Source organism: Chelonia mydas, chromosome 6 (genome assembly GCF_015237465.2).
Source record: "Chelonia mydas isolate rCheMyd1 chromosome 6, rCheMyd1.pri.v2, whole genome shotgun sequence".
In the NCBI taxonomy this organism is placed as follows: Eukaryota; Metazoa; Chordata; order Testudines; family Cheloniidae; genus Chelonia; species Chelonia mydas.
In genome coordinates, this window is record NC_051246.2 from 63,951,555 (window position 1) to 63,964,253 (window position 12,699).

Here is a 12,699-nt window from a genome sequence, read left to right on the forward strand (position 1 = left end):
GATCTTCATATGTGAAACTCATTACCAGAGGAAATCAGAATGAGCTCAGGGATGACCACTTTTAAGCTTACTTAAAAACCTGCCTTTTTTGCAGAAGCCTTCTTACAATGATAATATATTGCCGGGGGTGGGGAGTGCAGGGCAAAGAAAGGAGGGAAAGATTCAGAGGTTTAACTCAGAAAGATGGCAAGAGCAGGGTCTGTTATGGCCTAAAATTGATGTTAATAGGAATTCTGAATTCAGAGGCTAGATCAGATGTGGGCAAACTATGGCCTGCGGGCCACATCCGGCCCACGGGACCGTCGTGCCTGGTCCTTGAGCTCCCGGCCGGGGAGGCTAGCCCTCCCTCCCTCCCCCCTGCAACTATGCCGCTGCACAGGTAGCACTATGGGTGGCGGGGCTGCGTGCTTCTGCAGGGCAGCATGGCAGCGTGTCTGACTCCGGCCGAGTGGCGCAGCTGCTAGACGTGCTGCTCTGAGCGGCATGGTAAAGGGGCCGGGCCCAAGGGGTTGGATAAGGGGCAGGGGGTCCCGGGGTGCAGGCAGGGGACGGGGGCAGTTGGATGAGGTGAAGGTTATGGGGGGGCAGGTAGGGAATGGGGAACAGGGGCAGTTGGATAGGCGTGTCAGAGGATGGGGGTGTGGATGGGGTCGGGGCAGTCAGGGGACAGGGAGCGGGGGGGGGTGGATAGGGGGTGGGGTCCCGGGGGAGTGGTTAGCGTCGGGGGGAGGTCTCGGGTGGGGCTGGTCAGGGGACAAGGAGTTGATGAGTCAGGAGTTCTGAGCGGGGCAGCGAGGGGGTCGGATGGGGGCAGGGGCCAGGCTGTTTGGGGAGGCACAGTCTTCCCTACCTAGCCCTCCATACAGTTTTGCAACCCCGATGTGGCCCTTGGGCCAAAAAGTCTGCCCCCACCCCGGGCTGGATTCTACACAGATAAAGGCTTCATAACTGTGATAGACAAATTTCATTAGCTGGTTTGCAGCTAACTCAGGCTAAATAATCTTGGTGTGATTTCACAATTAATATTTCAATTCATAAGTCAAGACAAAGCACAATATCCATTAGAGAGCAGTATAGACATTCTGACCAAGGTTTTCAAAAATAGGAACTTTAATTTAGACTCCCAGTTCCATATTAAAGTACTTAAATATGTGACCTGACTTTCAAAAGTTCTGACAACGCAGCAACTTCCATTAGTCTCAACGAGTGCTGCTGGAAGCTGATCACTTTTGCATTTCAGGCCTCTTATTTAGGCACTTAAATATGGATTTGGGAGACTAACTTTAGGCTCCTATTTTTTGAAATCTTGGCCACCATGTGAAATTGAAATAGTAAGAGGGGTTTATACGGAGATCAAAATCCTCCACTCACAATTCTTAAATCATACAGATTCTATTTAACTAAAAGAAAGAGATTTTGTCTTTTTGTGGGGTTTTTTCGTCACAGCTGGTTTCTCTTTCCTTGAGCAAAGCACCTTAAATTCCTATACCTCCCAGCTGTAGTATAGTCATATCCCATGTGTCCACCTATGAGGTCTGTGCAGTGAGCAGGCTCAGTAAGTGTCCACACTGTAAGCACTAAAACTGGGGAGCTGCTCCAGCCATGGTTTGCAGGGAGAAGGAGGAGGTCTGAGGCTGAAGGTCTGCTGTGAGCTCCATCATTAGCCCCAAAGACATTGGGGGCAGTAAGAGATCAGCAGCCCCTCATGACTTTGGGAGGAATGGGAAGGTGAGCAGCAACAGAGACCTTTGTTGAAAGGGGAAAGCAGCCAAAGTTGTGGGTACAGAAGAGCAAGAGAACTGCATTTCTGGTCTTTTCTGTGTAACATTCAATGAATTCTGGGAAACATGGCCTTGGGAGGAAAATGTGGGTAGTTTGGGGGGGTCAGAAACAGAAACTGTTTGGGAACACCTGCTCTAATTTATGCTTTTGAACATGACGACAGAACAGATGAAAAATCTGATGCTGAAGATAGCTAAACACTACAGTTTGTTATGGAGTGTTGAATGGAAATCCTACATAAACAAAACACCAGAAAAATGGAGTGGGTAGTATCATCTGTCTGCAGAAGTTTAAGGGGAAAGAGTTTCAATGTAATATATTGGAGAAAAATTATTCTAGTGTTTATTTTATGTAAACTTTGTAGGGGGGGTTTTGGTCAGTGCCACTGTGTTTTATCTACTATGTACTATAAGGGGCAATTGACGTAATACCATGTACTGGAAGATACACTAATTTGCTCATAATCGGAGTCAGCCATATACTGGAAGGGCTGGTTATTCAGTTAATGTTCCCCCTATACTGGCAAAGTACAACTCTTTATTACCAATGTCTGTTATTTATCAGCCCCTAACCATTTTCCTGCACACCCAACCTCCACCCCCACCAAACAGTATTGCCTGTGAACTTTCCTAGTCAGTGTATGGGTCTACCCTTTAGTTGTATGTAATGACTGGTGGGTAGTAGGTCATTGTGGCTCTCCGGCAGTTTGCAACAGCATCATAGCATCTCTGATGTACAACTATATAAACAGAAGAAAGGATAGATGGTTTGGAACTTGAAAGTTATTTTAATCCATGTCACTCAGATTTGAAGATGAAAGTTTGGATACTTAACAATAAATAGGAGTACTTGTGGCACCTTAGAGACTAACAAATTTATTTGAGCATAAGCTTCATCAAGTGAGCTGTAGCTCATGAAAGCTTATGCTCAAGTAAATTTGTTAGTCTCTAAGGTGCCACAAGTACTCCTTTTCTTTTTGCGGATACAAACTAACACGGCTGCTACTCTGAAACTTAACAATAAATGTTTATTTTTCAAAAAATAAGATGTCAGCATGATAGTGAAGAACGGATTGGTTAGATATGTTATTAAGGGGCCTTCCATTACTTAGCCCCATTTACAGAATTTTCACCATTAAATACAGTGTATTCCTGATTCTGCATCAGTTTGAATCTCTACTTCGACATAGGATGCAAAGTATTTATCTGTTTGAAGGGCTCGGTGTGTGAATCTGTGTCTATTCTAGTGTATGTTATGTCGGGAGACAGCCCGACTTTCCCTTGGTTGACTGTGGAATAAAACTAGAAAAAAAGCTTGGAAATTGGGATTGACTTTAGACAATGTGCTGAGGACCAAGCAAAGGGATCACTCTCACCTTTTTTTATCTTTATTAATGGATTTATTGCTCATGACAATGGGAGACTAATAGCATGGACTAGAGCCTGGCAAAGTGTAGTCAGGCACTTTGCAAACTTCCCACAAACAACTGTTCCAATGCACCTAAATCCTAACCTGAAGGTAATTTTGCTTTTCCAGTGCTAGATCCCCTTATGCTGCTCTGCCAGTAGACCTCAGTCCTAACCTGTAGTGCCCCCTATTGCTCTAGTCCTGCACATTTATATACCTCTACCAATGATCCTATAGACCTCTTGGCCAGAACTGTATCAATAGACCTCTTGGCCAGAACTGTATCAAATTACGTGGTGTTTGATTAGATCACTTGCTCATGAGTAAAAGTGGCTAATCTACTTAAGAAGGGTGTGCAGTCTTATGAAAGAAAACAGAGAATGGTGTAACTCTACTGCAAAAAAAAGCAAACATAATTTTGGGATGTATTAGCAGGAATATTGTAAGCAAGACACAAGAAGTAATTGTTCTGCTCTACTCTGCGCTGATTAGGCCTCAATTGTAGTATTGTGTCCACTTCTGAGTGCCACATTTCAGGAATGATGTGGACAAATTGTAGAAAGTCCAGAGAAGAGTACCAAAAATGATTAAAGGTCTAGAAAACATGACCTATGAGGGAAGATTGAAAAAACTGGATTTGTTTAGTCTGGAGAAGAGAAGACTGAGAGGGGCATGACAATAGTCTTCAAAAACATAAAAGGTTGTTACAAGGAGGCAGGACAAAAATTGTTCTCCTTAACCTCAATATAGGACAAGAAGCAATGGTCTTAAATTACAGCAATGGCGATTTAGGTTTCACATTAGGAAAAACTTCCTAACTGTCAGGGTGATTAAGCATTGGAATAAATTGCCTAGGGAGATTGTGGAATCTCCGTCATTGGAGATTTTTAAGAGCAGGTTAGACAAACACCTATCAGAGATGGTGTAGATCAGAGGAGAACAAACTACGGCCCGTGGTCCACATCCAGCCTGCGGGACCGTCTTGCCCAGCCCCTGAGCTCCTGGCCAGGGAGGCTAGCCCCTGGCCCCTCCCCTGCTCTTCTCCCTCCCCCCCAGCTACGCCACCATGTGGGCAGCGCTCTGGGCAGCGGGGCTGCGTGCTCCTGCAGGGCAGGGCAGCACAGCAGCTTTTCTGGCTCCAGCTGGGCAGCACGACTGCCAGACATGCTGCCCTGAGCGTCATGGTAAGGGGGCAGGGCCGGGGGTTGGATAAGGGGCAGGGGGTCCCGGGGGGCAGTCAGGGAGCAGGGGGCAGTGGGATGGGGCGGAGGTTCTGAGGGGGGGCGGTCGGGACGGGGAACAGGGGGCGGTTGGATAGGGCAGAGGTTTGGGGAGGGGGCAGGAGATGGGGAATGGGGGGTGGTTAGATAGGGGGTGGGGTCCCGGGGCGTGGTTAGGGGCAGGGGTTCCCGGGAGGGGGCGGTCAGGGGACAAGGAGCAGGCAGGGTTGGATGGGTTGGGGATTCTGAGGGGGGCAGTCAGGGGGCAGGAAGTGGGAGGTGTCGGATAGGGGGCAGGGGGCAGGGGCCAGGCTGTTTGGGGAGGCACAGCCTTTCCTACCTAGTCCTCCATACAGTTTCGCACCCTGATGTGGCCCAAAAAGTTTGCCCACCCCTAGTCTGATAATACTTAGTCCAGCCATGAATGCAGGGAACTGGACTATATCAGTGGTTCTTAACCAGGGTTACGCGTACCCCTGGGGGTATGCAGAGGTCTTCCAGGGGATACATCAACTCATCTAGGTATTTGCCTAGTTTTACAACAGGCTACTTAAAAAGCACTAGCAACTTCAGTAGAAACTAAAATTTCATACAAACAAAATGAGAAAGTAAGCAATTTTTCAGTAATAGTGCGCTGTGACAGTTTTGTATTTTTATGTCTGATTTTGTAAGCAAGTAGTTTTTAAGTGAGGTGAAACTTGGTGTATGCAAGACAAATTGGACTCCTGAAAGGAGTACAGTAGTCTGGAAAGGTTGAGAACTGCTGGACTAGATGACCATTTCAGGTCCCTTCCAGTCCTACGATTTTATGATTACCTCATATTTTATGTGTGCAAAGATCTATTTATGTTTTATTTTATGCAGTACCTAAAAATATTTCTCTGGCCATTAATCTCTTTGCTTTGATTTTCTTGCAGCCCAGATGATTTACTGAATGCACTGAATGAGGGTATCAGCCGTGCGGATGTTATCATCACATCAGGAGGCGTGTCCATGGGTGAAAAGGTATAAGCTGAAGCATGGTTGCTACATTGCAATAAGAATACCAGGCATGAGGTCAGGAGTTCCTGATGGCAACTGCAAATGTATTCATGATTATTTCCAGGACATCCCAGGTCCCTGGACCCAGCGCTGCTGGATTAATTAAAAAAATATTTTTTAATATTGTCCTTTTTTTTATGCTTTTGTTTCAATACTATAGTGGGTGTATGATATTTCTGGGAAGATTCTAAGTGTTGTTGGAATCAGCACTTTCCAAAATCTTGTTGTATCTAGTTTTCATTTAAGGAGTGATCGTATAAATTTAGTGCTGGTGAAAGGTGCTGAATTGACAGCATCTGAAGACTGAAGACTTCTTTTTATCTGTAGAGTAGGTAAAACGTGGGTAGTAGCAGTGAAAGCTACTCTGCAAGTGAATGTGTAAAACTGGCTCCTATATCTGCTGACCTTAAAATAGTTTTTGTTGTGTTTTATTCCTCTTACCTCTGCAGAGACAGCACACATAAAAGACAGTGAACTAGATTCTTTGCCTGCTTGTAAATCATCAACAGAATTGTTTGCTAAGTTGCAGTTGGTAGTACCTGTGCAAAATCAGTGAAGACAGGTGTCACAAAGGGCATAAATGGGCCTGCAGAACCTTTAAAACTTCTGGTGACATAGGAGAAGGAAAAAACTCAAAATGACTTTTTTATCCCAGGTTGTTTTTGCAGGAATGGCAGTTAAAATAAACATTTATCTAGGTGTAACAGAGTAGATTTTATATGGAGTCACTGACAGATGATAAACAGTAAGCTCAATGGTTCCATTTTTAGAGTCAGTTTTCTGTGCAGATCCTCACTTCAAAGGTCTAGTATCTTGCATAAAGGGAGAACTAGAAGCATTTTGTTGGACCAATAAAAATTACTTTCAGGCCCTTTAAAGTCCACAGTCACTGGCCCTGGAACAGTGATCAGAAAGAAGAGTGTTGATCGATCCATGAATTTTTAGAACAGTGGTGTCATGCAGACACATGGCCACGAGGAACTGAATTGAGACCACCACCTCTTTTCACAAAGGCATCTGAACAGCCTTTGGATGCCAGCAATTTCTGGTCACTCCTCATCGAGACTGGATTTGAGACAGCAGTCTAAAGCTGAAAGGTTCCGTATCTCATTACCAGTTCCTTGAGGCATCCCATCCTTTTTTATTGGACTCTTGGTAGTGTACATGAAATATCTGAGGACATCTTAAGGAGAATTTAGATGGAAAATTAAAGACAAGGACTTAATGTACCTAAAAGTCAAGTAGAGTTGGACCTTGCAAAGGGAATTAAAAGCAATAGTAAAAGGTTCTATGGCCATATAAATAAGCAGAAAAAAAAGAAAGAAGAAGTGGGACCGCTAAACACTGAGGATGGAGTGGAGGTCAAGGATAATCTAGGCATGGCCCAATATCTAAACAAATACTTTGCCTCAGTCTTTAATAAGGCTAAAGAGGATCTTAGGGATAATGGTAGCATGACAAATGGGAATGAGGATATGGAGGTAGATATTACCATATCTGAGGTAGAAGCGAATCTCAAACAGCTTAATGGGACTAAATTGGGGGACCCAGATAATCTTCATCCAAGAATATTAAAGGAATTGGCATATGAAACTGAAAGTCAATTAGCAAGAATTTTTAATGAATCTGTAAACTCAGGGGTTGTACCATATGATTGGAAAATTGCTAACATCGTTTCTATTTTTAAGAAAGGTAAAAAAAGCAATCCGGGTAACTACAGGCCTGTTACTTTGACATCTGTAGTATGCAAGGTCTTGGAAAAAATTTTGAAGGAGAAAGTAGTTAAGGACATTGAGGTCAATGGTAAATGGGACAAAATACAACATGGTTTTACAAAAGGTAGATCGTGCCAAACCAACCTGATCTCCTTCTTTGAGAAAGTAACAGATTTTTTAGACAAAGGAAACGCAGTGGATCTAATCTACCTAGATTTCAGTAAGGCGTTTGATACCGTGCCACATGGGGAATTATTAGTTAAATTGGAAAAGATGGGGATCAATATGAAAATTGAAAGGTGGATAAGGAATTGGTTCACAGGGAGACTACAGCGAGTAATATTGAAAGGTGAACTGTCAGGCTGGAGGGAGGTTACCAGTGGAGTTCCTCAAGGATCGGTTTTGGGACCAATCTTATGTAATCTTTTTATTACTGACCTCGGCACAAAAAGTGGGAGTGTGCTAATAAAGTTTGCGGATGATACAAAGCTGGGAGGTATTGCCAATTTAGAGAGAGACTGGGATATCATACAGGAAGATTTGGATGACCTTGTAAACTGGAGTAATAGTAATAGGATGAAATTTAATAGTGAGAAGTGTAAGGTTATGCATTTAGGGATTAATAACAAGAATTTTAGTTATAAGCTGGGGACGCATCAATTAGAAGTAACGGAGGAGGAGAAGGACCTTGGAGTATTGGTTGATCATAGGATGACTATGAGCCGCCAGTGTGATATGGCCGTGAAAAAAGCTAATGCAGTCTTGGGATGCATCAGGCGAGGTATTTCCAGTAGAAATAAGGAGGTTTTAGTACTGTTATACAAGGCACTGGTGAGACCTCACCTGGAATACTGTGTGCAGTTCTGGTCTCCCATGTTTAAGAAGGATGAATTCAAACTGGAACAGGTACAGAGAAGGGATACTAGGATGATCCGAGGAATGGAAAACCTGTCTTATGAAAGGAGACAAGGAGCTTGGTTTGTTTAGCCTAACTAAAAGAAGGTTGAGGGGAGATATGATTGCTCTCTATAAATATATCAGAGGGATAAATACCGGAGAGGGAGAGGACTTATTTAAGCTCAGTACCAATGTGGACACAAGAACAAATGGATATAAACTGGTCATTGGGAAGTTTAGACTTGAAATTAGATGAAGGTTTCTAACCATCAGAGGAGTGAAGTTTTGGAATAGCCTTCTAAGGGAAGCAGTGGGGCAAAAGACCTATCTGGCTTTAAGATTAGACTCGATAAGTTTATGGAGGAGATGGTATGATGGGATAACATGATTTTGGCAATTAATTGATCTTTAAATATTCATGGTAAATAGGCCGAATGGCCTGTGATGGGATGTTAGATGGAGTGGGATCTGAGTTACTACATAAAATTCTTTCCTGGGTATCTGGCTGGTGAGTCTTGCCCACATGCTCAGGGTTTAGCTGATCGCCATATTTGGGGTCAGGAAGGAATTTTCCTCCAGGGCAGATTGGAAGAGGCCCTGGAGGTTTTTCGCCTTCCTCTGTAGCATGGGGCACGGGTCACTTGCTGGAGGATTCTCTGCTCCTTGAAGTCTTTAAACCACGATTTGAGGACTTCAGTAGCTCAGACATAGGTGAGAGGTTTTTCGCAGGAGTGGGTGGGTGAGATTCTGTGGCCTGCGTTGTGCAGGAGGTCGGACTAGATGATCATAATGGTTCCTTCTGATCTTAATATCTATGAATCTATGAATGGAGTCAACAATCAAGAATTTGTGTCATGGTAGAAAAAGGGTCACAGCTTTGGACAAAATAGATTTAAGAAAAAGTCAGAAATCTGTGTAGGGACTTCAGGTTCATTGCTTCTAAAGCCTCTCTTTACTGACAGTTCTAGCAGGTGATAACCTAATTTAAGATGCATGGAGTCTAGTAGAAACAAACTTATATAGGCTTGTTATTTTCAGTTATGATACTCAATTTTCTCATGTGGGCTTTTTTTGATAGCAGTGTAATTCTTCTAGGATGAGCATTTGACATCTCACTACAAGATCATCTACACATCTGTGAGCACAGCTATTATCAACAGAGAGACAGCATAAGGAATTCTGGACTTCTTGAACTAATGAATTGATTGTGTTGATTAAAAATAATTTAACTTGAACCAACACACAAGAAGTGGAGGCTCATTAATTTCCCTCTAGAGAAACTTTAGTTAAATAACCTATAGCTGTGAATTATATGTCCCCAAGAAATTACAAAAACTATAGTAACAAGGTGGGTGAGGTAATATCTTTTATTGGACCAACTTCTGTTGGTGAGAGAGACAAGCTTTAAGCTTGAAAGCTTGTCTCTCTCACCATCAGAAGTTGGTCCAATAAAAGATACTACCTCACCCACTTTTTCTCTCTGATATCCTGGGACCAACATGGCTACAGTAACACTGCAAAGAACTACAGTGACTTTTTGAGAGACTCTGAGGTCTACAATGCATCCTAGTTCTGAAAGGTACTGCTGATCACGGAATTCCACTAGTAGCTAATTTCCAGTCTCCAAAGAAAAGTAGTTTTATTGGGTTTGAGTCTTAGCCCTGACTTATAAAGAAAAATGTTTTTGTCTTTGGAATGTATGCACAAGATTTCACAAGCTGGCATTAAAAATTTCCTGTAGTGAATATCTTTGGACACTTTAAAGATGCCAGTACTGCAGTTGACTGTGCAAGGATTCCTGTATCCACACTGAGGCCTGGTCTACACTACGGAGTTAGGTCGAATTTAGCCGCATTAGGTCGATATAAAAATGACTGCGTCCACACAACCAACCCCATTCCGTCGACCTAAAGGGCTCTTAAAATCGACTTCTGTACTCCTCGCTGACAAGGGGAGTAGCGCTAAAATCGAATTTGGGGTAGTGCGGACACCAATCGACAGTATTGGCCTCCGGGAGCTATCCCAGAGTGCATTGTGACTGCTCTGGACAGCACTTTGAACTCTGATGCACAAGCCAGGTACACAGGAAAAGCCCCGGGAACTTTTGAATTTCATTTCCTGTTTGGTCAGCATGGTGAACTCAGCAACACTCAGCAGCACAGGTGACCATGCAGTCCCCTGAGAACAGTAGAGCACAGAATGTTTCTACGCTCCCCCTAACATCTCCGTCCCTGAGGTTATTGCAGATTAGAAGGCGAAAAAAACGCACTCGCGATGACATGTTTTCCGAGCTCATGCAGTCCTCCCGCACTGAAAGGGCACAGCTTAATGCATGCAGGCATTCAGTGGCAGAGGCCAGGAAAGAATTAAGTGAGCGTGAAGAGCGGAGGAAGGATGTAATGCTGAGGCTAATGGGGGAGCAAACGGACATGATGAAGCATCTGTTGGGGGAGCAAACAGACATGATGAAGCGTCTGTTGGAGCTGCAGGAAAGCCAACAAGAGCACAGACCCCCGCTGCATCCACTGTATTACTGCCTACCCTCCTTCCCATGTTCCACAGCCTCCTCACCCAGACACCCAAGAACACGGTGGGGGATGCTCCGGGCACCCAGTCACTGCACTCCAGAGGATGGTCCAAGCAACAGAAGGCTATCATTCAAACAGTTTGATTTTTAGTGTGGCTACAATAAGCAATGTGGCCTTGTCCTTCCCTCTTCTCCCATCCCACCCGGGTTACCTTGTCCATTATCTAATTTTTTTTTTAATTAATAAAGAAAGAATGCATGGTTTCAAAACAATAGTTACTTTATTTCAAAGGGGGGAGGGTGGTTGGCTTACAGGGAATTAAAATCAACAAAGGGGGCAGGTTTGCATCAAGGAGAAACACACACAACTGTCACACCGAAGCCTGGCCAGTCACGAAACTGGTTTGCAAAGCCTCTCTGATGCGCAGCGCGCCTTGCTGTGCTCTTCTAATCGCCCTGGTGTCTGGCTGCTCAAAATTGGCCCCCAGGTGATTTGCCTCAACCTCCAACCCTGCCATAAACGTCACCCCCTTTGTCTCTCAGATATTATGGAGCACACAGCAAGCAGCAATAACAATGGGAATGTTGATTGCGCTGAGGTCTGACCTCGTCAGCAAACAGCACCAGTGAGCTTTTAAACGTCCAAAGGCACATTCTACCACCATTCTGCACTTGCTCAGCCTATAGTTGAACTGCTCCTTACTACTGTCCAGGCTTCATGAGCCGTGGGAGCAAGGGGTGGGCTGGGGTAGGTGCGACCGCGCGGTGCTGCCAGCTGGGAGAGCAGCCTGAGGCAGAAGCCTCCAGCTCGCATGATATTCCAGGCAGGACTGAATTTCCATGAGATGAAACTTAAAGAAGAGAATGACCTGGAGTCTCTGGCTCCCATTCGGTGCTCTAAGAGGAGGATAGCCATGTCTGTCCAGGCGCCCCTGATCGACCTCACCGAGGTCTGCCAGGAGCACCCAGGAGATGTATGACGGCTATCAGTCTTACTGCACCGTCTGCCGTGAAGGCAAGGAGCTGCTGCTGTGTAGCAATGCAGTACCATGTCTGCCAGCAGCACCCAGGAGACGTACGGTGTCGGTGAGCTGACCAGGCTCCATGCTTGCTGTGGTATGGCGTCTGCATGGGTAACCCAGGAAAAAAGGCACAAAACAATTGTCTGCCATTGCTTTCACGGAGGGAGGGAGGAGGGCATGACGACATGTACCCAAAACCACCCGCGACAATGTTTTTGCCCCATCAAGTATTGGGAGCTTAACCCAGAATTCCAGTGGTCAGCGGAGACTGCGGGAACTGTGGGATAGCTACCTACAGTGCACTGCTCTGTAAATCGATGCTAGCCACGGTAGTAAGGACGCACTCCACCGACTTAATGCACTTAGTGTGGACATACGCAATCGACTGTATAAAATCGGTTTCTGAAAATCAACTTCTATTAAAATCGACCTAATTTCGTAGTGTAGACATACCCTGAGTCAATTGCATGTTCAGACTCTAAAAGAATTATAGCTCCCTCTTCCTCACCCATCTTTCTGCAAGTTTCTCCTTTCTAGTACTGGAAATTCCCTACTGGTTTATAACACTTTAAACAGGCCCTCCATATACATGACATCTTTGATACTGTAAACCACTTTGATTTTAATTTAATATTTTTTTCTTTTTTTAATGTAAACAGGACTATCTTAAACAGGTGCTGGACATTGACCTTCATGCACAGATTCACTTTGGCAGAGTTTTTATGAAACCCGGGTAAGAAATATTTTAAATTTTGTGGCCCTGATGGAATTTACCTTGTGCCAAATATGCTACACGTGGTTTTTGTTCTGTTTTGGTAGAGATGCTATTTTAAAACCTAATATAAACCATTGAATAGTTGGATATGGGAAAAGAAGTAGTATCAACCCTAATTAAATCAGTGCTTACCATTGCTAGTGAATTTAACCAGAATTGAAAGCTTACTGCTGATTAGCAACAGATATTTCTATGCTGGAAATCACAGGAAAAAAATCAATGCATTCAAAAACGTGCAGAGCCCTAAATATGTTGCCAGAGCTCAGACACCAGCTTTGCTATGAAGCAGCTGGGAAATGGACGGACATTCTGG

The 12,699-nt window shown here is 44.3% G+C and overlaps 1 protein-coding gene across 26 annotated transcripts in view; it reads left to right on the forward strand.

The window, feature by feature from the left end:
- The window catches only part of GPHN (gephyrin), a 603,244-nt gene that overhangs the window by 579,494 nt on the left and 11,051 nt on the right, over positions 1 to 12,699 (forward strand). For all 26 annotated transcript variants that reach the window (XM_037900254.2, XM_037900255.2, XM_043549878.1 and 23 more), the window contains 2 exons: positions 5,327 to 5,414; positions 12,271 to 12,344. In XM_037900254.2, the coding sequence (XP_037756182.1) occupies positions 5,327 to 5,414; positions 12,271 to 12,344 (162 nt within the window). The remainder of the gene's footprint in view (positions 1 to 5,326; positions 5,415 to 12,270; positions 12,345 to 12,699) is intronic.